The sequence below is a fragment of the Staurois parvus genome, unplaced genomic scaffold, assembly GCF_062004578.1.
Source record: "Staurois parvus isolate SC_StPar_1 unplaced genomic scaffold, SC_StPar_1.0 ptg000181l, whole genome shotgun sequence".
NCBI lineage: Eukaryota > Metazoa > Chordata > Amphibia > Anura > Ranidae > Staurois > Staurois parvus.
The window spans coordinates 3,569,770-3,596,205 of NW_028317977.1; the positions used below are offsets into that span (position 1 = coordinate 3,569,770).

Consider the following 26,436-nt stretch of genomic DNA (forward strand, 5'->3'; position numbering starts at 1 on the left):
GGAAGGGCGGAGAAGAACGAGGGGGGGGGGGGAGGGCGGAGAAGAACGAGGGGGGGGGGAGGGCGGAGAAGAACGAGGGGGGGGGGAGGGCGGAGAAGAACGAGGGGGGGGGGAGGGCGGAGAAGAACGAGGGGGGGGGCGGAGAAGAACGAGGGGGGGGCGGAGAAGAACGAGGGGGGGGGGAGGGCGGAGAAGAACGAGGGGGGGGGGGAGGGCGGAGAAGAACGAGGGGGGGGGGGGAGGGCGGAGAAGAACGAGGGGGGGGGGGAGGGCGGAGAAGAACGAGGGGGGGGGAGGGCGGAGAAGAACGAGGGGGGGGGGGAGGGCGGAGAAGAACGGGGGGGGAGGGCGGAGAAGAACGAGGGGGGGGGCGGAGAAGAACGAGGGGGGGGAGGGCGGAGAGAGGGCGGAGAAGAACGAGGGGGGGGGGGAGGGCGGAGAAGAACGAGGGGGGAGCCCATAGCAAGCAGCCTGGGGGCATCTGACAGGAGGGAGGGGCCAAGAGAGCCTGTGGGGGACCCAAGAAGAGGGTCCAGGCTGCTCTGTGAAAAACCACTGCACACACCAGGTAAGTATAGACATGTTTGTTATTTTTTCTTTAAAACAAATAAGCCTTTAGAATCACTTTAAATCTGAAAAGGAGGTCAACATTGGTGCACTCATTGGTTTGCAGACAGAACATGACTTCCAAAACAGAAGTGTGATGTTACATCGTGGGTAGTGCACCAACTGGCAAAACTTGGTCAGTAATGGCATATGCAAAGTTATCTACAATGAGCATACAACCCCTATTTAAGTGTTTTGGATAATGAAGCAAATTTAAAAATGTGGTGCTATGTTTAAAAGTCTTAACAGTAAACCAAACTGACAAATTTGATTTTTATCCTTTAATTTATCATTCATGTCCTATTTCAGACAACTGCTGAATATTCCAAAGGCTTTCAAACAAAAGTATACTTACAGATGTGCCATTGGTGGTGTTATACGCTATTGTGAAATTAACTCTCAAGTTGGCATATATACAGGTCTTATTGGAGTCATCTTTTATTTTCACTTCAAAAGCATTTGTTTCCAAGAGGCCTAGTTTAAAAAGAGGAAAAAAAAAAAAAAAAAGAGAAAAAAAAAGGAAGAGGAGGTCATGTAGTGAGTGACATACAATCACCAGATTAGTCATATGACATGAAGTAAACAGATACCTAGTACCTAGAGGAGGGTGCTTTAGAACTGCATCATTAGAGCAAAGTACAGGCTAAAGACCTGCACCAGAGTCATAGCTGTAACCAGCAACCCTACGTGAAACACAATTTGAATGTCCAATCCATCTTACCCTACACAATATGTACAAAGTGTCATACCATGAAGGCACCTTGTTACAGATTGCTTTCTTAATACAGATGTGCATGTTACAAAATGATCATGAGAAAATCTACTATGAATAAAATAAATGCACTGTGCAAACACCCCACTCTTGCTGTGCAAAGCTGCAAACACACCTAGAGGATATCCCCCCTCAGTAACAAATCAAAATATAAAATTTGTGTTGCGCTAAGAAAAAAAAAATCAATTGCAAACAAATATGTTAATTATGTATATACAATACTGCATAAATAAATAGTGCTCAAAGATAAACAAAAATGAAAAACATCACAAACAGTCCATAGAGGGTAAACCAGTCCCCTGATTTCTGTGAACAGTGAAAAATCTTCATTCCAACATAACCACCAACATAAATAGCCACCACCGTAGTATCCAAGGCTTACCAGATCTCTAGACCCCTTCACTACAGAGGGGGTCATAACACACTCAGTATATATTATCCAGACTCTTGTGTCTATATGGAACCAAGTGTACCGCACAGGTCTCATCAAGCCGTCCCGGATGTTTAGGGTCAATGTTTGTTCAAGCAAAATAAAGGAGGTGCCACTCATAGTGCAGTAATATACAACCGGTTCCAGGCTTTGGCTTCATGCACTGTCTTTAAAGAATTACCTCCCAAGTCTCAGGTTACTTACAAAAACTGTATTAGGTTTTTCATGTATTTTGCTTTATTCATTCTAGTCTAACCTCACAAGTTTTCAGGGCCTGCTGCAGAGAATTCCTCTATAGCATGATGCTGCCACCACACTTCCTTGTGCAGATGGTTCATTTATTATAACATGCATTGCTAGGTTTACAAAGTACAGTAATACCTCAGCTTATGAATTTAATTAGTTCTGAATGACTTTTTGTATAGTGAAACGTTCGTAAACCGAAATGTCGTTTCCCACAGGAATTGATTGAAAACCAATTAATCCGTTCGAGGTCATAAAAAAGTAAACGCTACTAAAATACCACAGGAGTTATTTTATCAAGTAATGCAGTATTTTAGTAGGGACAACCATGTGTTAATGTTTCAGCTGTCAGCGGGGTCCCGCACTGACCGCTGAATGTAAAAGAATTGCCGGCAATTTAAAAAATTAAAAAAATTAAACGACATGGGGTCCCCCCTCCCATCCATACCAAGCCCAGGTCTAGCAAGGATTTGAGGGGGGAACTCTCATGCCAAAATTAATTTAAAAGGAAAAAAAAAAAAGTGTGGGGGTTCCCCCCAAAATCTATACAGAACCCTTATCCGAGCATAGAGCCTGGAAGGTAAGGAAAGGAAGGGGGGGTAATCGGGACAAGCAAGCGCCCCCCCGAACCATACCAGGCCACATGCCCTCAACATGGGGGGGTGCAGGGGCAGGGGGGTTCCCCCCTCCAAAGCACCTTGTCCACATGTTGATGGGGACAAGGGTTTCTTCCCCACAACACCGGCCAGTGATTGTGGGGGTCTGTGGACAGGGGGCTTATCGGAATCTAGAAGCCCCCATTAACAAGGGGGCCCCTAGATCCCGACCCCTGCCTCATGTGAAGAAAAAAAAAAATAAATAAATAAAGGTCTTTGACAAGACAATAAAGGAAAAAAAAATAAAAATAAGAGAATGTCCCGCAGTAGATCCAACGTCAATCATGATGCCCGCCATCACCGCCCCGAAAAAAGAATTAAAAAAAAAAAAGCTCTGCTTCCAACGATGGCTTCCAGCCATCTGCCTGCTCCGGTGGTTTTACAGATCTTAAATAGATATGGGGCGGGGCCACCCAGGGACATCACCCGAGTGACCCTGCCCCATGTAACATCATTGATGTCACTTTGATGGCCCCGCCCCTTACCTATTTAAGAACTGTCAAACCATCTGAGCAGGCAGATGGCCATAATCGGAAGTGGAGCCTTTTTTTTATAATTCTTTTTTCGGGTCGGCAGCAGCAATGGAGGGCATCGTGATTGACGTTGGATTACTGCAGGGGACACGCTTAGTTTTTTCTTTTCATAACAAAAGGACTTGTCAAAGACCGTGTCCTGTCTTTTTTCACACTACACTGGTTTTTGTGAATGAGTTAGCGGGACTAATGTACCCCATACTCATTCACATGGGGGGGGGCGGGATCCAATAAGCCCCCTGCCCAGAGACCCCCACAACTACCATCCAGGGTTGTGGGGAAGAGGCCCTTGTTCCCATCCTTACCTGCGGAGCTGCACGCTTGGAGAAGGGGTTTGCTACGGATTTATGGGTTTTTTGGTTTTTTTTTACACTTTGGCGTGGGAGTTCCCCTCAAAAAACATACCAGACCCAAAGGTGTTGGTATGGATGGGAAGGGGGACCCCACGCTGTTTTATTTATTATGGTGCTGGTTTTTAAATGTAATTACAGCTTTTTTTTTTTTTCTTCGCTATAGCTCAGAAATTTAGCTGTCACTTTCCCCACCACCTAAAAGAAAGTCATTTTTTTAGTTTGTTTCTTTTAAGAAACTAAAAAGGAAACATTGTTTCTCTTAACTCAAGGAAATAAAGTTTCCATTAACTCTGAGGAAAGCGACAGCTAATTATGTGAGCTATAGTGAAGAAAAAATAAAAATAACGCCGGCAATTGCCTTTAAAAATCAGCACCGACATACACTTCGTATTGTGAAGAAAAAAAAAAAAAAAAAAAATCGGAAACTGGCATTATTTTCAATGGATTTTCATTTGTAAAGGGAAAATTAAGTTAACCAAGGTGTTTGTAAACCGAGGTATTACTGTACTTTACTATTGTTAAAAACTTATTCAGCTACATTTGGAGTCTCCCATATGCCTATTGTTTGACTGTAGGCGAATTGTCATGCACATTTTAGTTAACGGAGGTTTTCTTTTTCCACTTTTCCATAAAGTTGTGACTGGTGAGGCACCTGGACAACAGTTGTTATATGCAAATGATTTATAATCTTAGCCAGGCTTCACTAAAAATAGCAGACCGCAGTCCGAGTCCCGCCTGGACAATCACAGTCCTACCATTTAGGAGCTAGTTTTTGCCCTCAACCGTCGTCACCACCGATAAACTCACAGACACCAGGAGGCATGATAGTACTGAATGAGGGCAGGAGCTGCCAAATTAAGCAGGGGGCGATTGGTTGCTAGGTTGTCCTGCCTCCCAATTCATTCCCGAGCCTGCTGTGTCTCCCATCCTCAGCCCTGTCTATGGCAGGACAGGTGAAAGGGCACTGCTGTGAAGGATGGGGACGAAGGAGGAGAAAGGCTGATATAAAAGGGGGGCTGAGGACAGAAATGTGAAGGGGCTGTGATACTGTATGAAAGGGCTGTGGATTGGAATGTAAAGGAATAGGGAGCAATATAAAGGGGGGGCTGAAAACAAATGTGGGGGGGGCAGAAGGGTCATATTAAGGGGGTGATGTGCAGGGGGGATAACCTTTATTAATGGAATTGTGATGTGAAGGCTGAAAAGTCTGAGGCTATGCTCAGAACATTGCAACCTGAGTTGTGTGGTAGGCAGCCCAGTCTTTTTAATGGGCCTTACACACAGAAAAAGAAGTCCCTGGCCCCAGTGGTCACAGTTCCCTTTTCCTTTAAATCCCCTAAAAATAGGCTACAGGTAAGGGAACCTTTAAGGGTGGTACACACAGGCCAAATATCAGCCGGCTCAACAGAAGCCATGGGATGTTAGAACCCCTCTCAGTTCTGTGTAATGCAACTAAACCTGGTCACACCATTCCCATTGGCTGTCTCACCCAATGGCTTACACAAGAAATATTTTCTATTTGTTTTTCTGCCAAACTCGACAAAAAAAATAAAATAAAAAATGCTCAAGCCCACCCAAAGGAATAGGTAACCAAAAATGCTGCTGGGTCAAGTAGTTTAGGAACCCGCAACATCACAGGTAGAAGTTTTTTGGCAGCATGTAATACACTCCCTTGGAATGGTAATTTAATTTTAGAGCTGCAAAACATCAAAAAAGATCAGGAAAGCACCAAACATGTAAAACGGAACTGATGCCAAGCTGTAGCTGCCACTGTCAATTGGTCATTTTGAAATTGATTTATGCTACTGCCTGGACCAGCAGCAATCCTACACACTTCCTTACCATCAAGAAATTAGGTTGTGATATTATAATAATAATCCATTACTGCATACCTTGGAATGGTCAGGTTCCCTTTGTGCTATAAAGCTATATTATGGATTCATGGAACGATTTATCTTTAGACACAAATTTAAGGCACGTGTTTCTCTGGCAAAGATTCCAAGGTGCACATATGGCTGTTGAACCTAAATTTCTTCGGAAGCTTTCAATACTTCCTTTAAAAGCAACCACATGTACTGTATGTTTTTCAGTTTGTTAAGCACATTTTTCTACAATGTTTCTCACAGTTTGCCAAAGTACGCACAGTACTACAGTGTAGCTTACCATAAACAGTATTCCAAACGCCACTAAATTTGTTTTGTCAAAGGCTGAAGTCTGCAGTAAATGAACAGATTATCTTTCATTATAAAGCTACAGATACACAACCTGCTGTACAGATCAAGATCAGGTAAAATGCATTAGGTTACCTTAGAGCCCGGTATAATGAAATACGATCTGCAGCAATTCCATCCCTGAATGGATGACCTTTCATTAGACCTTGATTTTGTAAGCCACAAGGTTACAACCCCAATTCCAAAAAAGTTGGGACACTGTGTAAAGTCTGCATAACAACAGAATGCAATGGTTTGCAAATCTCATAAACCAGGGATGTGCAATTCTTTTTGCCTGACTCACAGAACATATATAGTTACCTGCGCCAGGCAGGTACTTTTTGTCTTTTACATTTAGCCAGGGTTTACATTTTTTTGCCCCTTAATGGAGCTGACACTGGAGCTTCAATTTGCCTCCACCCACAAGCGAACTGCAGGCTCGACCTCCCTGCCTTAGCACAGCTTTTCCCATAGAGCCCACACTTCACAAGTACCATCGGATGGCCAATCGTCTGCCAGCCGCCCACACCCTCGTTGCCTATTGGCTACCAGGTCTGCTCTATATTACCGACTTCTCTATTTGGCAAGCCATGCACAGCCTCTTGGGAAGTGTAGTTCCTCCTCAGCCTGCTTACAGTCTTGCTTTTCAGTCCGCAAAACTACACCACCTGAAGCCGGGGGGGGTGTTGGGGGTGCTTGCCAATCCCGCTGGCCGGATCACAAGTAGTACACTCCCATCTCTTCTATCCATTACACAGACCACTACTGAGTAATGCTAATCCAGCCTCACCCTACCCGGGCCTGGAGGTGCCTGCTAATCCCTGCCTGTCCTCCTGAGAATGGGAGCACCACCACACTCCTTCCTGAAATAGGCATCACCTTATACTGCAGGCAGGATGGCTACACTGAGCCAAGAGGATACAGCATGGGGCCAAGAGGATAAGGCACAGAGCCTACCTACCCTGAGCATCTGGTGTCCACCCCACGGAGTATAGAGACACAGCCTACCCATGTGCTTGTACTGAGCACCCACATGCTTCTGTGTATGAGGGTAACCTGAATTACTTTTTTTTTTTTTTCCCCCCTTCTCTTTCTCCCTTTCTCCCCCATTGGGGTCGGAACCTCATTTACTCCTTCAGCAGATGTGCTTCTGCTGAGCGTTAAGAGAGCCCAACACTCCCCTTTCCTGACCAGACCAGCACTGCTAGTCCCCCGGTGTTTTGGTGAAAAATTTTTTTTTTTTTTTCCCCCAGGACAAGTAGATTGTCATGAGCGACAAGTAGATTGTCATGAGCGACAAGTAGATTGTCATGAGCGACAAGTAGACTGGGACCCCTATTTAGTCCCCTGGACAAGTAGGTTTTTCTTTTTTTTGTAACATTTCCATACCCCTGCATAAGACCCTAATTTATAGAAAATAGCAAAATGTATCAAATATTTTAAACTGAGAATGTTCAATTTTACGAAAAAAAGATAAAAAAAAATAAGCTAACTTTGAAATTGATGGCAACATGTCTAAAAATCAGTTTTTGGATTATGTTTAGATATGGTGGCATCGTTGCATGACAGATCTTTAACATGTACTTTTGGATGGCACGGAGAGCTAAAAGTGCAAAAGTGATTTTTGGAAATATTCCTGAACCCATGCAACGATATCCATCACAAAATAATGCCAGTTTTTATTGCAGTGCCCTCTGAGGGCCGGAAGATCATGGGCATCCAATATTGCATTTCATCTTTGTCCCTTTTGCAAAGATTTTGCCAGACTTTGAATCTTTTAAAATTATGTACTGTAGATGATATATTTAAAGTCTTAGCAATTTTATGTTAAGGAACATTATTCTGAAATTGATACTTTTAAGACAGCTTTTCACATATTGGCGAACATCTTCCGGTCTTTACTTTAGAGAGACTCTCTAAGATGCTCTTTTTATACCCAATTATGTTACTGACCTGTTGCCAATTAACCTAATTAGCTGCAAAATGGTTCCAGCTCCTCCTTGTAGTAACAAGTAATCATGAACTTTGCCAGCTTCCGGTTACTCTAAAAATTACCTTTGTTGTTAAAATCAGTGCTTTCTGCTTCATTTAGATTTTACACAGCATCCCAACTTTTGTGGAATAGAGGTTGTACAATAGAGGTTGTACAAACAAGCATTAAAGTAGATAGATCACATCTGGAAAATAAAGCAACATGAAGCTTTCTACAGCAGTCATATTATTGACCAATAATTTCATTGTTGGTCTATTGTTGATTTGCTGCACCCATAGCCATAATCTGCAGTCACAAGGTATAAAGCCATTATGAACTCACCACCTTCACAACTACTCTACTACCAAGTCTCAAAACCCGCTGCTGTTTCTCTCACACTGATACTTTTTTTACAATTTCAAAGTAGAACTAAAAAGACAAAACTACTTTTTTCCATTTTGGAAAGAGTAACATTAAAAAACCCATGTCAGTTTTTTTTTGCCATCTGTCCCATTGGGGAAATTTCCCTTTGCTTCCTGTCCTATAGCCAACACATGAAACCCTGCAAATGTACAGAATCCGTGGCTGTCACCTGGGTCAAAAAAAAAACAAAAAACCAGTGTCCCCAGTGGAAGATTTCTCTATTACAGTTATGTGGAAAACCCAGATTTGGAGATTAGCTTTCACTTTCAGCGTGACAATATGTCAAAGAGGGTGCACAGACTGCAATTAAAAAAAACACAACAGAAAAGAAAAAAAAAAGACAAAAAAAACCACACACACCTGCACTCCACATACTTTTTGGTGGGGGGCTGATAGGTGGCACGGGGCAGAGAGAAAATAAAACAGCTTATAAAAAGCAAATGCCCATAAACTAACTTTTGTGAAATACGAGACACCATGAACATTTTTTTTCTGCTGCTGTTTTTGCCAGGGGTTCTGGCATAGTCCCCAACTGTCATTCAGGTTTGTCTTGAAACACAGAAAAATGAGACCATGAAGAGTAGGCAAAACCAGAAAAACTACAATTCTGACTGCATGAGAATAAAAGGTAAACTATGTAGACTGACTTCACTGTCAGGAGGACATCTCCCCAGTGGTGACAAAGCAATAAAAAAAAAAAAATGAATGCAGCTCTAACTATTCCCAGAAATGTGAGGAGTTCAAATAAGACCCGTCAAACTTTAGTACCGTGAAAAGGTTTGAATATAACCCTCTGAACCTTTTTAAAAAGGGAGGTACTGGAACAACTACTCCCTAGAATACAAGATGGTTGAGGGATTTCGCAAATCTGACTGTCCTTAGGCAGATTTTGTGCCAATTCTGCCACAGAGCAAGGCAATACTAAACAGGAGACAGATTCTGAGAAGCGCAGCTGCATCTATAAATCCCTCTGTTTTGTTCTGTACTATTGTAGAATAGTACAGAACAAAAGCAGAGGAAGACCTATGAAAGCTTTGGGAAATGAATTGGCACACAAACTGATTACTCAACCCAATTCTTTTCCCTATCACTCATCAGTACTGTTATTTCACATTCACAACAGGGGCATCTTCAGCTGAAATTTTGAGCTGTGGCTGGCCCTGTTGGTACCAATCAACTCAACAAAAATAGATTAAAAAAAAAAAAAAAAAAAAAAAAAAAAAAAATCGACTGAGCCAGTTAGAATTTTTTTCAGCCAAACCACGACTACATCCTATCAGCATACAAAGCTGTCCGAGTACAGCGTGAATGGGGTAACCACTTGATTTCTCTTGTGCATCCTGTAGCTGCCTGAATATAATAGTCGGCCGGGGAGATCTTCCATCAGTGCCCAAAAAAAAACAAACAAAAAAAACGGGACGATCAGTAAGAGGATCCTCCCTCCACTCAGCCATCATGAAATCCTAATTGGCATTTCCTCAGTAAAAAACAGCTACCCAAAGTAATAGCCAGGATAAAATGACTTTTCATTTTGAGTCTAATGCTTAAAGTTAAGACTGTGGAGGCTTAGGAACACTGGAACTTAGCTCTAGTAAGAGAAGATTTGTGATCAAAAACCTTTGGGGGGGCAAGGAGTTGAACTGCAGCCTGTAGCCCTGACTTATGTGAAGGATGAACAGACTGGAGGTGACGAATTCCCATGCTGGGAGGAAGGCCCCCAAGCTTCCTCCTATTGGGAGGAAGGAGTCATTGGATTTTGGGGGGAGGATTGAGGGGGATTAAACAGGATTCCTCCTTTATCCTTACCTTTGTAGCATAACCAATGTTTCTGTGGCTTCCTACTTTGGTCAGCTTGTGGTATTTGCTAAAACCCAATGTCTTTCTTTTCTGGGAAGGCCTTTCCTATCAGCTGTGCGCTCTAAAGACCCCTGTAATCCAGGGCAAAACAGTTTAGCCCTTGAAAATGGAAAGGCACACAAACGTGCCTTAGGGGCAGAATCCCCCAATCACGTCTTCAGCCAAAGCGATCTTCTAGCTGAATTTACCAGGGCTGAAGAACTAGCAGCCAGTCATTCTTACTGCTTCTGTGGAAGAATCCACCAAAAACCCTACCGCCTTGAAAAGCATAGGAAAATATTTTAAAATCTCCTTTAGAAATACCTCCAACTAAGTGAGACCCAAGCTGGGACAACCAAAAATCCAAATTCCTGGCTACACAAGTTGAGGCAAGGGCAGACTTAAGACTATTTATGATAGAATCCCAGGCCCTCTTGTGGGCTCTTTCACATGGACGTTCTGTATTTTTATTTACAGATGAAAAACAGACATCCATGTATTTCAATGGACTAGCGGATGTAAACAAATGATCATCCATTTACATCTGTTAATATCCGCATCCGTTAACATTTTTTGAACAGAAGAAAACCCTATTTTTCTTCTGTGTAAAAAAAACGGAACGGATGTACACAGACATGCGGTCCATTTTTGCACTGGTAAAGGATGTAAAAAAATTATGGAAACTGATAACACATATAAACTGACATGAACTGATCTGTTTTTTCTTGGAAAAAAAGGTAACTGAACTGATAAAAAAGAAAAAAAAAAAAGAAAAAATGGAACGCCCGTCCACTTTCTTATCCATAGGGCTCCCATATCCTCAAATGCAAGGTCAAAGTTTTTTTAAACCTTTGACAAAAGGTGCATCCAATTTAGCCTCTTTATTCCAAGGATGCTCAACCCCTTCTTCAAAAGGGGAATCTTCTTTTGAGATTGTTGGAAAAGAAAGGCTCCTTTCATTCCTACTCAATAGCCCCCTTAAGGGATTTATGGACCGGAAAAACCCTGAGCCTTTTTCCCTCAAGACCCTCATACATTAAGTCTAGAGAACCGGACCTTGACTTTTTCTATTTCTAAAGTTTTGTAAATGGCCTTCAACAACTCGTCTACCTAATCTAGAGAGTTTGTACCTAGAAGACCTCAAACTAGTCCCCTTCCCCTGCTCTTCTTACGAAGAACTGCCCTTATCCTTGTTTCCAGAAGAGGCTGAAGAATGCACCACAGAAGCCCTATCAGGGACCTCCAGCCTAACTAACAAGCGGACAGGTCTTGCCTGTGGAAGGGCTGGGCTGCCCCGAGGACAGAGGAGGTGGGGCAGGATTCTTAAAATCCTCCAAAAAAAAAAAAAAGAAAAAAGGTCTTTAAGGAACTAAAACGTGGATACCAATTCATTTTTGACCGACAACAGCAATTTGACACAAGTTGAGTTAGAGTCCTCCTTTACAAGACTTAATACAAGAGCAGCACAAGGGCTTGTTCTAGGAAGATTCCAGTTTAGCTGCATAAACAGCATTTTCTTTTCTTGGGGCCAGAGTCTGGACCTTTGCCCTGGACTTTAGTCTAACAGAGAAAAAAAAACAAAAAAAAAAAACCCATGCTCTAACTAGATAACACACCCTGTGCTCTAGCAGAAGAAAAAAACAAGCATGTACAGCCCATAACCCCAGGAGCTGTACATGAGAGAAGTAGAAATCCACACAGGCATATATTTGGGAGCCCTCCCCACTGAAAACACATGTGAGGAGCTGCCCAGAATCAACCGCCTGAGTAGTGGCCACGGAAGGATCCATAGCAGCCTCTGCTGTAGAGACGACCACCCACAACAGCTGCCCAGTTAGCTATTTTCAAATGGGGATCGGAACCAGCGTCTCCTGGCGCCCGGTGAGGACATCACCCATCTCCCGGAAATTACGTCACTACAACATCCGGAGCCAGTGCGGAACGCAGAAGCTTCCTCACAACCCGCCCCCCCCTCCCCTTCCTGGCACGAGGAGGAAGGCCAGGCAGCAGCGCAACTCAGAGCTGCCTTCACTGCCACTGAATGAGGCCACCAAGCGGAGGTAAAGCCACCCAAACAACCTCCCCCTCACAGGCAGGAGAACATAATCTGTCTGAGGGAACGACAAACACCAGCCCAGCCCTCCCCAAGCCCTGGGAAGGCCCAGACTGTAACAGCCCAATCTCCTGTAGAACCCTTGGAGGAAAAAGCTGCACGGCTAGAAGACAGGGAATCCATCCATAGGCTTCCCCTCAACCATGGTTCCAGGAGACAGAGGAATGGTTCCCGGTCCAGAGGAAACACTAATAACTGAGGCTGGGGCCTGGAGGACCGCCTTTTATTCTCGGTGGGTTAAAGTTTCCTGTCCCGTAGGAGGAGCTCTACATCTCATGGGCTGTCCTGGAAGACGACTTGGGAAATCCTGATTCTATATATTTCTTTTTAGAGCTCCAGTCCCATATGTACCAAAAGGATACCCCTCATACACACTGAAACTCTTCTAAATCGCCTATCTGCTGGCAAGAAAAAGCAGCACCAAAAGTGAGCCTAAAGCCACATCTTGATATAAACACATTAAGTGCGCTTTCTAGTGTGTTGAGCGTTTTGGTATTGATTCATTCCACTAGCCAGAGTATTAATTTATTCTGGCCATTGAAATGAATGAGTGCTAAAACCTACCCAGTACCTAAGCATGTTCAGATGTGTTGTGACTTTCTTGCAGCAAAACATGCTGGCCCCAGTTTTGTTCTGCCTCTAAACGCTTCTGTGTGCATGGACACACAGACTAACAAAGGGGTGTTTAGAGGTTTAAAAAAAAAAATAAAAAATTCAAGGGTCCTTAAAAATGGTGTATAACGCCTTGTGTGCATGAGGCCTTCAAGTGCATATAAAGCCGAGACACTTCTTTTCTTTGGTTTTACAATGAGTTGGGATTGGTATGATTGCTCAAGAAGCTTATGACTATATTAAACCTAAAAAAAAAAAAAAAAAAAAAAAAAAAAAAAGCTAAATTTAAAAGATTGCAGCTTACCACCAGTTTTTATATGTGGCGGCTGCACAAGTTTCTTTTAGTCTTTGTTTTAAATTTCACCTAGTGATACAGCCACTAAGTCTGTTATTGTTCAGCTTCCTTTAAAAGAACAAGCGATCTTACAAAAGTAGCAGCTAGGAGGTTAAGACAAACCATTTAACACCGACATGGGGGTGCTTGCAATAATGAGCTTTTATTTATGTAAAACCTTTATTCGAAAAGTGAAAAAAACCCTGTTGCTGTAACTGCTTAAAATGTGTTCGCTGGAGTTCACTTTTGACTTTAATTTGTCAGAAACCTTCATCTAAATATGCTAACACTAACTTCCCCCCAGATTGACAATGCTCCTGTCTAAAGCTATCCAAACAAGTTAATATCTCTGTACAATCGCCTTTATAGTTACCAAAGCAATGCATTCAAATACATACCAAATCAGGCAAGCCCTTACACTACATAGTAGATGGTAAATCTGAAGATTGTACAACCAGACTGAATACTGTATGGTCAGCCTAAAGGCATCTCTATTGCACCTACATCCCGAGTGGAGCCACCCTTAGACAGGAGGTGTGTTTCTGGCAGGTCAGCCAAGTGAAAATACAGGAGAGAAAACCTAAAAAAAGAAAAAAGTTGAATGCAAGCACCACATTTGAGAAAAAGTAAGCTGCAATATATTGAATTTTTGTTACAGGGTTTAATACCACTTTAACTAGCATGTATAACGATCATACTGTTACCCCTCAGGAGCCCTCCAATGTTATCAGTCTAGTGCATTCTTATTTCAACAGTACCAAGCCCTGAAGTATTGGGACCCTTGATCTCATTACACATTGCCTTTTTATGTTATAGGAGCCTGAGCAAAATTAAAGCGGTATTAAGCCCCAAATCAAACAGCTTACCAACTATTATATATGTGGTGGCAGCATTCGTGTTTTTTCTTTAAGTTTTTTTTCCCTCTGTTCTCACCTGTTCATTCTGGTCAGTAACACATCTTGGTAGAGGGGAGTGTCAGCTGGAATTTGGCTTCAGTTTGTCTAAATCTGCTAGTACAACACTTTATATTCAGTTACAGCAACAGTTTTTGTTCCCCTTTTGGTGGTTGCCCTCTGCAGCAAAAAAGGTCCACTTACAGCACACCCCATTCCTGGGTGATGCCCTTGAAAACCTCTTGATTGACTGAAAACTCATCCTGGTGGAGCTGAAAGTGGCTGAGAAAATCCACCAGAGAATTGTGTGTCCCCCTTTAAGTGGACGGCTGATAACGAGGCCAGGTTCTGTTCGGCCCACCCGAAAATACCATCTGCAATCAACTGGAGAGATGGGTTCCTTATATGTTGATGTAGGCCACGGCTGTCACATTGTCCAAGCGAACCTGCAGGTGGTTGCCCACCAAGAGTGTCTGGAATTTCCCCAACGCCTTTTGAATTGCCAACAACTCCTTCTGAGTCGAAGCCAATCTGGGCCAGATTTCCACCCAGGTGGGCCCCCCAGCCGAAAGAAATGGTGTCAGTCATCACGATCAGTGGGCTTGGCGTGGCCCACAACAGACCCTTGCAAGATTTTGGCGGACCCGCCACCACCAGAGCGACCTCTTGACCCTGGAAGAAAGGCGGATCGGGAGATCAAACATCTCCTGGCTCCCGTCCCAGCACCACAAAAGAAAATGCTGCAAGGGGAGTTGATGGAATCTTGCCCACGGTACCGGTTGGTCTGTAAACATGCCACCCACTGATCCAACTTGTGACATTTCCTCCAGAAAAAAAAATCTCTCTTTCTACTGAGGAAATCACGTAGCTCAGATAAGCAAACTCCTGTGCGGGGACTAGATGAGAATGGTTAGCCTTGAGGAGGTAATTCATATCATCCAGCGTCAGTCTATACCTCGACCCCCTGGAGGAGTCCCCTCTCTTTCTTTCTTTGACCCAGAGTCTACCTGAGAGGAGGTGTGTGACCCAAGATCCTCTTCCGTGTCCTTGCCTCCCTCCTCCTGGCTGGGCTTGGACAGGTCTACCACACTGGAGGCCCGGGTTAAGGTTGTGGGAGGACACTGCATTCTATCAATCAAGCCCTTAAATGGCTAGAAGGTAGAAGCGATCTCATTTTTGACTGAAGTGAGAGTTTTGCGACATGCTGTCACTGACTCATCCTTAACCAAGCTACTCATACACCCACAGCAAAGGGGCTTTTCCCAAGATGAGCCCAACTTTGCCACACACTTCCTTCTGGGAGCCTGTGCTTATGCTTTGTCCTGGGCCTTTACCTAAAAGGCAAACAGAGAAGACAGGCTCCTACCCTCCAGATCACCGCTGTGCTGGGCTAGCAGAAGAACGTGCCCTCCCCATCACCTGTGGCTACTACCAGGGACTAGGAAACAAAGGACCACCCAAGAACAGCAAACAGGAGCCCTCCAGGTGTTTACCTGAGAGGTGCCAAGGCCTGCTGAGCCTGAGTCCACCACCTGGAGAGGTGCAGCGTTCTCCATCCCTCCTCCAGAGTGATCTGTCAGGGTCTCCACTCAGCGCCGGGATGCCTGAATCAGTCCCCACCACGGCGCCTTCACAAGACCAGAACCGCCATCTCAAGCGCCATCTGAGGTAGCTTCCAGAACCAGCGTGGAACACAGCTGACTCTGCCCCAGGAAGTTTCTTCTCCCCCTAGGCTGACCGCAAGCAGAATGGCGGGCGCTACTGAGGCACAGAGGTCCTCTCTATCCGAGCACAGGCAACGTAAGGACGCACAGCCCCTCTCCTGCTGCCAGGTCTCGAAGAAGGCACATAGAAGGCTACACCCAGGACAACCCTGAGACATGGAGCCCCACACAGGTTCCTGAACATACTTCTTTCCCCTATGGAGGAAATAAAAGCAGAAGGGGAGACTTGGAGGTCCACCTCTTAAAAAAGTATGGGCTAATGTGTTTACTGTCCCGGAGGGAAGAACCAAATATCTCACAGGCTGTCCTGAAGACAAAGGGACAAAGCTTTTAAAAAGAACAGACTTACTAGCTGGACCACCAGATGAAAAAGGAAAGAAAACCTAAAAAAACAAAAAAAAACAAAAAACAAATGCAGCCAACACATCTAAGAATTAGTAAGCTGCAATATAGTAAAGGTTTGTGTTTGGGTTAAAAATGGCTTTAAATATGTTGCTTTGGACGCTTTCGTCCTTGCACACCCAGTCCCTACTTGAGCAAAGAGCTGACCTTTGGCCACCACTCCTGGAAGAGCTGTCTAAGGGTAATCCTTCCCTCCACACTGCTTAACCACTTCCATACCGGGTACTTTTACCCCCTTCCTACCCAGGACAATTTTCACCTTTCAGTGCTGTCGCACTTTGAAAAACAATTGTGATTTATATGAAATTTTTATCTTTTTTTCACACAAATAGAGCAGCCTCAGGAGCAACACCTTCTGAGAGGACATCATAGGATGCCCATTCAGAAGGAAGAACGTCCCACTCAGCCGTCAATCTGCTTTATAGGCCGGACATGTCAAAGGCTAGGTCCACCTTTCTGACCATGTTTCAAGTTACACCCACATTTATAGTGTTATAATGAAACAGACAGTTCACAGGTCCCCACCCCCAAACCACCCTTGCCCCTTAATGAATCCAGGAGTTTTTCTCCACGCAGGCTCCAGTTATTTTTATTTAAATTCAGCGAGGCTGTTTAACTGTCTGCAGAACTACATCATCTATTTAGACCTGTGAACAGGGATACTAAAACTCGCATCTACCACTGTGGCAGACGGATTTTTAGATCTCATTGGGGAACAAGTGCCACAATATCATCACACTTGTAGTCCACTGACACTTCCTTCAGCCCCCATAACTTTAGGTCTGTACCTTGGTACTGCCCTGTGGATGAATACGTGATCTGCAGGAGCCTGTGCCTTGTACCTGCAACCCACTGGTCATGATTGCAATGCTTTGCAGGCTCCGGCACAAAAAATTAATGCGCTTTTTTTTTCAAATGTGGGTGCATTTATTCATTTTTGCAAGAAATAATATATGCTTTTGGACTCATTTACAAGGATAGAACAGAGCTATTTTAATCTTCACTGCTGTGCTCTGTACTGGCAGCTCATAGGAAGTACTGGCTGTACGGAGTCACCTGCACAGCGGAGTTTGACAGGTATGCTGACCCAGAGTCTGTGCATCTAACTCTGTGCTCCTGCCCCTGCACACTGTCAAACTCAGCACAGCGAAGAGACAGAGAAAAAAAAAAAAAAGTAAACCAACTGCTCTGGCTGTTGCATGGGGCTGAGCATCTGTGTGAACGAACCTCTTAGCAGAACTGAATGCGTTTGACAGAAGACTGGAAGCTGGCAGACAATTTATCACAGTAGAGACATGCAAGGTCTCTTATTCAATAAAATACACCTACCTGCCTTCTCATAGTTTTCTGTAGCATGTAAACCGTGCTGCGCATGTGCAGTTCAGCTTACAATCACCAACACAATCCCCATGTGCCAGGATGACTGAGTTACGTTATCCCACGCCAGCCAATGGGGAGACCTGAAAACCAGCACCTGGAAAGAACATGCCAGCAAGGAACCAGACCATTACCAAAGAGCAACAATTTAGTGACTTTCATTCTGTTTAAATGCTGCCTAAAAACATCTACTACAAATGAATACAATGTCAGTGCAGCCAAGTGTTGACAGGATACAGCCTGACAAATTACTTCCATCCCAAAGTCATTCTAGTGTTCCCATAACAATACTGAAGAAGAGATCTATGGCCTTGCAGCTTTCTTCAGACTGGGAAATCCTTATACAACACTAAAAATAACGTGGTATCATCTTCAATACACAAATTACAAATATGTTAAAATCACAAATGAGTGTCACAAACTCGTAGAGCATAAAATCCAAGCTGGGAATTGTTTATCCAATGGATACAGATGACCAACTGTCAATCCCATTCATAAAACAGAATCACTACTGCAAACAACTGTAGAACCTAAGCATTTCCATGGCAAACCCTCTTCCTCACAGCCTTACCGTCAATGAGTTGTAGGTTCTCTCAGCTTTTTCCAAGCACTTTTGTGAGTAGAACATACTTTTTAATAAAGAACCAGCAAACACAACTCTGAGGAAGAGGCAAGTCCTCGAAACGCGTCAGCCTTTTGGATGTCTATACCCCCCATTGCGGACTGTTACTCAGCGCAGTGTTGACCCAGCTGTTCTTTATGATGTGCCTTGACTATATTGTCGTTTGTGAGTACAACACATTTTATTTTTTATTAAACATTTTTTATGGTAATGCACTAGGCCTGTGCACCCTCTGTTTTTTCTTTCCTCATACTTTTTAATAAAGCTGATTGAAGAAGTGAACAACACTTACCGCTTTAAAGCAAGACTAAAAGCATTTTTTCAATTTTGGATAGAGTGGGGAGGGATTAGAATACCATCCAGTTTTTATTGCTGTGTCTGTTAGGGAGATTCACCCTCTCTATGCGTCCTGTTTAAGGTTATCACAGAGAGTGAATAGAAAAGGAAACCCCAAATTTTGGGTCGTCACCAGAACATCAAGGCCTTGGTTACACTTGTGATTGAGGGGCAGTAAAACCCCATGGCTAAACCCTGTTTTTACCACCTCTCAACTGCTCCCCTTGTTGCTTCTGGAGTAGCAGGAAGGTGCGCACACCCTACCCACGCTGCCATTCATAGCCACGACTGTCAATCATCGGGTCCCGGCCGGTGATTACTCGCCAGAACCCTGTGATTACCGAGGATCTCTGATGGGCAGGAGAATTGTTTTGTTTACTAACAGTTCTCCTCCCTGTCAGCTCGGGCACATTGCTTTGGATGGCTGTGCACAGGACAGCCATCCAAAGCAGTGTGCTTACAGTTAAACACACAAGACACCAACCCATAGTAAAAACACACCCAGCACACAGTTAACCCTTTGATTGCCAGTGACACCAAGTCTGTTCCCCCCAGTGTCAGAATTTCCACTGCAGTCCCGCTATAAGTCGCTGATCACCACCATTACTAGTAAAAATAATTTTAAAAAAAATCCCAGTATCTATACTGGAATTTGTAAATGCTATAACTTTCACGTAAACCAATTAATTTACACAAATCGGGATTTTTTTTTTAGCAAAAGACATGTAGCAGAATACATTTTGGCATACATTTATGACGAAATTTTATTTTTATTTTTTTTACTGAACATGTTTAACCACCCCCTGCCCGCCATATAGTACAATGACGGGGGCAAGGGGGTTCTCTGATTCTTGGAGAAAGTCATATGACGTTGTCCCATTCTAAGCGCGCCGATCGATGGTGTGCTGAGTCCCTCGGACACAGCGGATCACTGATCCACGGAAAGAGCCAAAAATGTCGGCTCGGTCATGTGATCAGCTGTGTCCAATCACAGCTGATCACATGTAAATAGGGAAATGCCAGTTATCGACATTTCTCTCCTCACGAGCTGTCACGCTGACAGCTCGAGAGGAGAGCCGGTAATCGGCATCCCTCAGAGGGGACATGTACACTGATCATCAGGGCACGGATGATCAGTGTGCCCTGATGATTTGTGTAGCCCCAGCAGTGCCACCTGTCAGTGTCCATCAGTGCCAGCTCTCAGTGCTCATCCATGCCACCTGCCAGTGCCCATCCGTGCCACATATCAGTGCCTACCAGTGCACATCAATGCCACATATCAGTGCCCATTGGAGCTGCCTTTTAGTGTCACCCACCAGTGCCAGTCAGTGCCGCCAGTCAGTGCCCATCAGTGCCACCTACCAGTGCCTCCTCATCAGTGCCACCTATCAGTGCCCATCACTGCAGCCTCATTAGCGCACATCAGTGAAGGAGAAAAATCACTTATTTACAAAATTTTATAACAAAAACTAAGAAAAAAAACTTTTTTCAAAATTTTCAGTGGTTGGTTTGTTTAAGAAAAAATAAAAACCCAGAGGTGATTAAATACCACCAAAACAAAGCTCTGTCACAAAAAAATGATAAAAATTTCATATGGGTACAGTGTTGTTTGACCGCACAATTGTCATTCAAAGTGTGACAGCGCTGAAAGCTGGAAATTGGCCTGGGAGGGAAGGAAGGGGGTATAAGTGCCCTGTAGGCTAGTGGTAATAGCAAAAAAATATATATATTTTTCAAAATCGTCAGGGGGTTTTTATAGCGCAAAAAATAAACGCACAGGCGATCAAACACCACCAAAAAAAAGCTTGATTCGTGGGGGAGGGGGGACAAATTTAATTTGGGTGCAGCGTTGCATGACTGCACAATTGTCAGTGCCGGAATGCAAAAAATGGCCTGGTCAGGAAGGGTGGTAAATCCTCTAGAGGGCAAGTGGTTAAACAAGGCATAAAAAGAAGGAAAACCTAACGGGGACACTAGTTCTGGTAACACCCCAGGATTGCTTCACTTTGGAGGGATTTCCTCTCACTTCCTGTTTTGGCTAAGGGACAGGAACTGAAGGGAAATCTCCCCAATGGGACACAGACAGAAAAAACTAAATCTGATAAGGGTTACAAGCCTCTATCCAAAATGGAAAAGTTTTCCCTCTAGTTGTACATGGAGAGATCCGGCACCCCTCACCTTTCTTCTACTTCCAACCATAAGAGCAGACAGGGGGTCCAACACTTCCCTACTCATTCCTAAACAAAAAGTGTATGTTATGGACACACAATGCAGTGTAATGACTCTGGGATCACAAGTCTCCCTGACAGTATTGTTCCCCAGCCTGGTCATGTGACCCTGAGACTGGTAACAATGGAAGGGCTGTCCATTGTTTTCTAATGGCATGGTCTCTTCTGTGATCACCCCCCTCCTCAGGATCCCATTACTATGAGCACAGCGTCCTCTCCCCATCAGCCACTTCCCCGAGGAAAGTCAGCCCAGAGGGCCATATGTAGGCCCTCAGCCCGCTATCTACCCTCCGGCAGGCCTGCACCGACCGACACCCACTTACCGAGGCCCAGCAGGCACAGCGTCACATAGCACGCACAGCGCTCCATAGTCTCCGCTCAGCTCGTCTACTCCTAGCACACCGACTGCAACACTCAGCACAGTCACATGACACCTCCCGGCCGCGCCCACCGCTCTGATGTCACTTTCATTTTTCCGGTTCATGGAGCTCTCCTATGTGTGGTAGGGAGGAATTACATTCTCTTCCGTAATAAACGCACTCTTTGCCTCAAACGTGTGTGACACAAACATAACCTGTACGTGTGTCGCTGTTCATACCAGACAGTGTCTATGCTTAGAATAATGCCTTATCAGCGAATGCAGGCGGTGTATGGCAAACAAAAAGTTTTCCTAACAGTAAATGCTGAGTCAACCGTGCCTGGCAGAAGAGGTCATTGTGTTACACAACTCTACACTACCTGACCCTTGAGGCAGGAGGGCCCGCACTTCCTGTGAGCCTTCACCTCTGCTGAAGAGCTTCTCTCAGAACCGGAAGTCTATATCTTCTCCGTTCACTCTAATGCATTTTCTTAGTGCTTTTCACAGAAACGCACTACAGTCCATTAACATGTAGTTTTTGAGCTGCTGCATCTTTGGAAAAGGTCAGGGACTTTTTCTAAAAGCAAAAGGCAGTGTTTTTGCCACACTGGAGTTCAGTGGAGAAGCTGCTGAAATGCATGGTAGTGTGTTTTTGCCACAGTTTGCATTTTTATTCTGCCCAGCAACAAAAAAAAAAAATTTAACCACACAAATAGCTGAACAAAACGTGGTAAAAATGTGTCAAAATTGCATGTAGATAAACACAAAACAAACTGGAGAAAGCAAACGCAGAAATGAGTGTGAACCAAGCTTGAAGTATATCTAAAGCCAGAACTTTGATATCATTTTGGATGGAGTGGTGGAGCATTAACCACTTGACCTCCGGAATGTTTTACCCTCCTTTATAACCAGGACATGATTTGCTATTCAGCACTGGGCTACTGTAACTTGCAATTGTGTGGTCATGCAACACTGTATGCAAACGAAATGTATAAAAAAAATTTTTTTTTTACAAATAGAGCTTTCTTTTGGAGGTATTTAATCACCAATGGGGTTTTTTATTTTCTACTTTCTACTATAAAACATATCCAATAAAATTTCTTCATAAATTTAAGCCAAAATGTATTCTGCTACATGTCTTTGGTTAAAAAAATCCCAATAAGTGGATAATAATTGGTTTGTGTGAAGGTTATAGTGTCTGCAAATTGTGATATATATAGTAATGTCCGTATATATTTGGATACAGGCACAATTTTAGTTTTTTTCAGGTATTTACCAAAACAAGCCATACAGTGCATCCAGAAAGTATTTGCAGCGCTTATCTTTTGCCACATTTTGTGTTACAGCCTTATTCCTAAATGGATTAAATTATTTTTTTTCTACAACATTCTCCAAACAATATTCCACCATGACAATGTGAAAGAAGTTAATTTTGAAATCTTTGCAATTTATTAAAAATAAAAAAAATCACATGTACATAAGTATTCCCAGCCTTTACTCAATACTTTGTTGAAGCACCTTTAGCACCAATTACAGCCTCAAGTCGTTTTGAGTATGATGCTACAAGCTTGGCTCACCTATTTTTGGGCAATTTCTCCTGTTCTCTGCAGTGCCTCTCAAGCTCCATCGGGTTGGATGGTGAGCGTCGGTGCACAGCCATTTTCAGATCTCTCCAGAGATGTTCATTCGTGTTCAAGTCTAGGCTCTGGCTGGGCCACTCGAGGACATTCACAGTGTGCTTAGGGTCGTTGTCATGTTGAAAGATGAACCGTCGACCCAGTCTAAGGTCCAGAGCGCTCTGGAACAGGTTTTCATAAAGGACGTCCCTGTTCATTGCTGCATTCGTCTTTCTTTCGATCCTGACTAGTCTCCCAGTTCCTGCCACTGAAAAACATTCCCACAGCATGATGCTGCCACCACCATGCTTCACTGTAGGGATGGTATTGGCCAGATGGTGAGCAGTGCCTGGTTTCCTCCAGCCATGACACTTTGCATTCAGGCCAAAGAGTTCAATCTTTGTTTCATCAGACCAGAGATTTTTGTTTCTCATGGTCAGAGTCCCTCAGGTGCCTTTTGGCAAACTCCAGCCAGGCTGCCATTTGCCTTTTACTGAGGAGTGGCTTCTTCTGGCCACTCTACTATACAGACCTGATTGGTGGAGTGCTGCAGAGAGGGTTGTTCTTCTGGAAGATTCTCCTCTCTCCACAGAGAAACACTGGAGCTCTTTCAGAGTGACCATCGGGTGCTTGGTTACCTCCCTGGCTAACGCCGTTCTCCCTCGATTGCTCAATTTTGCTGGGCGGCCCGCTCTAGGAAGATGCCTGGTGGTTCCAAACTTCTTGGGACCTTCAATGCTGCAGACATTTTTCTGTGCCCTTCCCCAGATTTGTGCATTGATACAATCCTGTCTCGGAGGTCTACGGCCAATTCCTTAGACTTCATGGTTTGGTTTGTGCTCTGACATGTATTGTTAGCTGTGGAACCCTTATATAGACAGGTTTACGCCTTTCCTAATCATGTCCAATCAACTGAATTTCCCACAGGCGGACTCCAATCAAGTTGTGGAAACATCTCAAGGATGATCAGTGGGAACAGGATGTAGCAGAGCTCAATTTTAAGTGGCATGGCAAAGGTTGTGAAAACTTATGTACATGTGTTTTTTTGGTTTTTTTATTTATTTAATCCTTTTTGGAATAAGGCTCTAACATAACAAAATGTGGCAAAAGCGATATGAATACTTTCTGGATGCACTCTAGTTATATAATAGATATGGGCTGAAAGTGCACACTCACAGGTTTAATTTGATGGTATATACATCCATATGTGCATACAAACACTGCAGCATTCATCTGGCTGCTTCTGCCTTCTCTCACATTATCAATAAACACCAATGACCCAGTGCCACTGGAAGCCATGCATGCCCATACCATCACATTGCCTCCACCATGTTTTACAGATAACATTGTGTGCTTTGGATCATGAGCTGTTCCAAGCTTTCTCCATACTTTTTTCTTCCCATCATTCTGGTACAGATAAATCTTAGTTTCATCCATCCAAAGAATGCTTTTCCAGAACTTTTCTGGCTTTTTTAGATTTGTTTTTGGCAAAGTCTAATCTGGCTTTTCTATTCTTCAGGCTTATGAATGGTTGGCACCTTGTGGTGAACCTTCTGTATTTGCTATCGTGAAGTCTTCTCTTGATTGTAGACTTTGACAATGTTACACCCACCTCCTGGAGAGTGTCCTTCCCTTGTCTGGATGTTGTGAATGGATTTTTCTTTACCATAGCGAGGATCCTGTGATCATCCAACACTGTTGTCTTCCGTGGACATCCATGCCTTTTTGCGTTCTGAGCTCACCAATGTGTTCTTTCCTCAGAATGTACCAAACTGTTCATTTGGCCACTATATGGCTGCTATCTCTCTGATGGATTTGTTTCATTTTTGAAGCCTTACAATGGCCTGTTTCACTTGCATAGACAGCTACTTTGAATGCATGATGTAAGTTGACAGCAATAGATGCCAAATGCAAATACCACACTTAGAATCAACTGCAGACCTTTTACCTACCTTGATAAAGAAATAATGGAGTAGCCCACACCTGGCCATGAAACAGCTTTTGATTCAATTGTCCAATTACTTTTGGTTCCTTGAAAAAGGGGGGATGGCTACTCTTAAGAGTTGTAATTCCTAAACCCTTCTTCCAATTTGGATGTACATACCCTCAAATTATGCACTTTCAGCCCATATCCATTATAGAATATTATATATATTGTGCCTGTGTCCAAATATATATGTACCTAACTATATCAGAGGTATTGAGGTCCAGTCAGTAGCATTTTCTTCCAGCAGAGACCCAATTTGCATGTTTGTGCGACGACTCAGATCCTTCATGTCAGAGTCCTCTTCTTATCTCAGTTTTCTCAGTCCTCCCTGCACATCACAACCCCCCACCCCCCCCCCCCTTTCACATCAAGCTCTCCTTTCACATAACAGTCCCCCCCTTTACGTCACATTTTCCCCCACTTTATGTTACAATTCCCCCTTTTGTGTCACACTCCCCCTCCCCATATTACAGTTTCCCCACTGTATATCATACACCCCCTTTAACCACTTCACAACCACCCTATAGCAGAAATACTGCTACAGGGCGGCACGGATGTGCAAAAACATATATATATACAGTCAGGTCCATAAATATTGGGACATCGACACGATTCTAACATTTTTGGCTCTATACATCACCACAATGGATTTGAAATGAAACAAACAAGATGTGCTTTAACTGCAGACTGTCAGGTTTAATTTGAGGGTATTTACATCCAAATCAGGTGAACGGTGTAGGAATTACAACAGTTTGCAAATGTGCCTCCCACTTGTCAAGGGACCAAAAGTAATGGGACAGAATAATAATCATAAATCAAACTTTCACTTTTTAATACTTGGTTGCAAATCCTTTGCAGTCAATTACAGCCTGAAGTCTGGAACGCATAGACATCACCAGATGCTGGGTTTCATCCCTGGTGATGCTCTGCCAGGCCTCTACTGCAACGGTCTTCAGTTCCTGCTTGTTCTTGGGGCATTTTCCCTTCAGTTTTTTCTTCAGCAAGTGAAATGCATGCTCAATCGGATTCAGGTCAGGTGATTGACTTGGCCATTGCATAACATTTCACTTCTTTCCCTTAAAAAACTCTTTGGTTGCCTTTGCAGTATGCTTTGGGTCATTGTCCATCTGCACTGTGAAGCGGCGTCCAATGAGTTCTGAAGCATTTGGCTGAATATGAGCAGATAATATTGCCCGAAACACTTCAGAATTCATCCTGCTGCTTTTGTCAGCAGTCACATCATCAATAAATACTAGAGAACCAGTTCCATTGGCAGCCATACATGCCCACGCCATGACACTACCACCACCATGCTTCACCGATGAGGTGGTATGCTTAGGATCATGAGCAGTTCCTTTCCTTCTCCATACTCTTCTCTTCCCATCACTCTGGTACAAGTTGATCTTGGTCGCATCTGTCCATAGGATGTTGTTCCAGAACTGTGAAGGCTTTTTTAGATGTCGTTTGGCAAACTCTAATCTGGCCTTCCTGTTTTTGAGGCTCACCAATGGTTTACATCTTGTGGTGAACCCTCTGTATTCACGCTGGTGAAGTCTTCTCTTGATTGTTGACTTTGACACACATACACCTACCTCCTGGAGAGTGTTCTTGATCTGGCCAACTGTTGTGAAGGGTGTTTTCTTCACCAGGGAAAGAATTATTCGGTCATCCACCACAGTTGTTTTCCGTGATCTGCTGGGTTTTGTGGTGTTGCTAAGGTCACCGGTGCGTTCCTTCTTTTTAAGAATGTTCCAAACAGTTGTTTTGGCCATGCCTAATGTTTTTGCTATCTCTCTGATG

The 26,436-nt window shown here is 43.7% G+C and overlaps 1 protein-coding gene across 3 annotated transcripts in view; it reads right to left on the reverse strand.

The window, feature by feature from the left end:
- Window positions 1-21,151, reverse strand: part of LAMP2 (lysosome associated membrane protein 2) — an 81,317-nt gene extending 60,166 nt beyond the window's left edge. For all 3 annotated transcript variants that reach the window (XM_089677210.1, XM_089677212.1, XM_089677213.1), the window contains exons 1-2: window positions 20,999-21,151; window positions 962-1,080 (exon numbers count right to left, since the gene is read on the reverse strand). In XM_089677210.1, the coding sequence (XP_089533336.1) occupies window positions 962-1,080; window positions 20,999-21,044 (165 nt within the window). In that variant the 5' untranslated portion in view covers window positions 21,045-21,151. The remainder of the gene's footprint in view (window positions 1-961; window positions 1,081-20,998) is intronic.
- Between the last annotated feature and the right edge of the window lie 5,285 nt (window positions 21,152-26,436).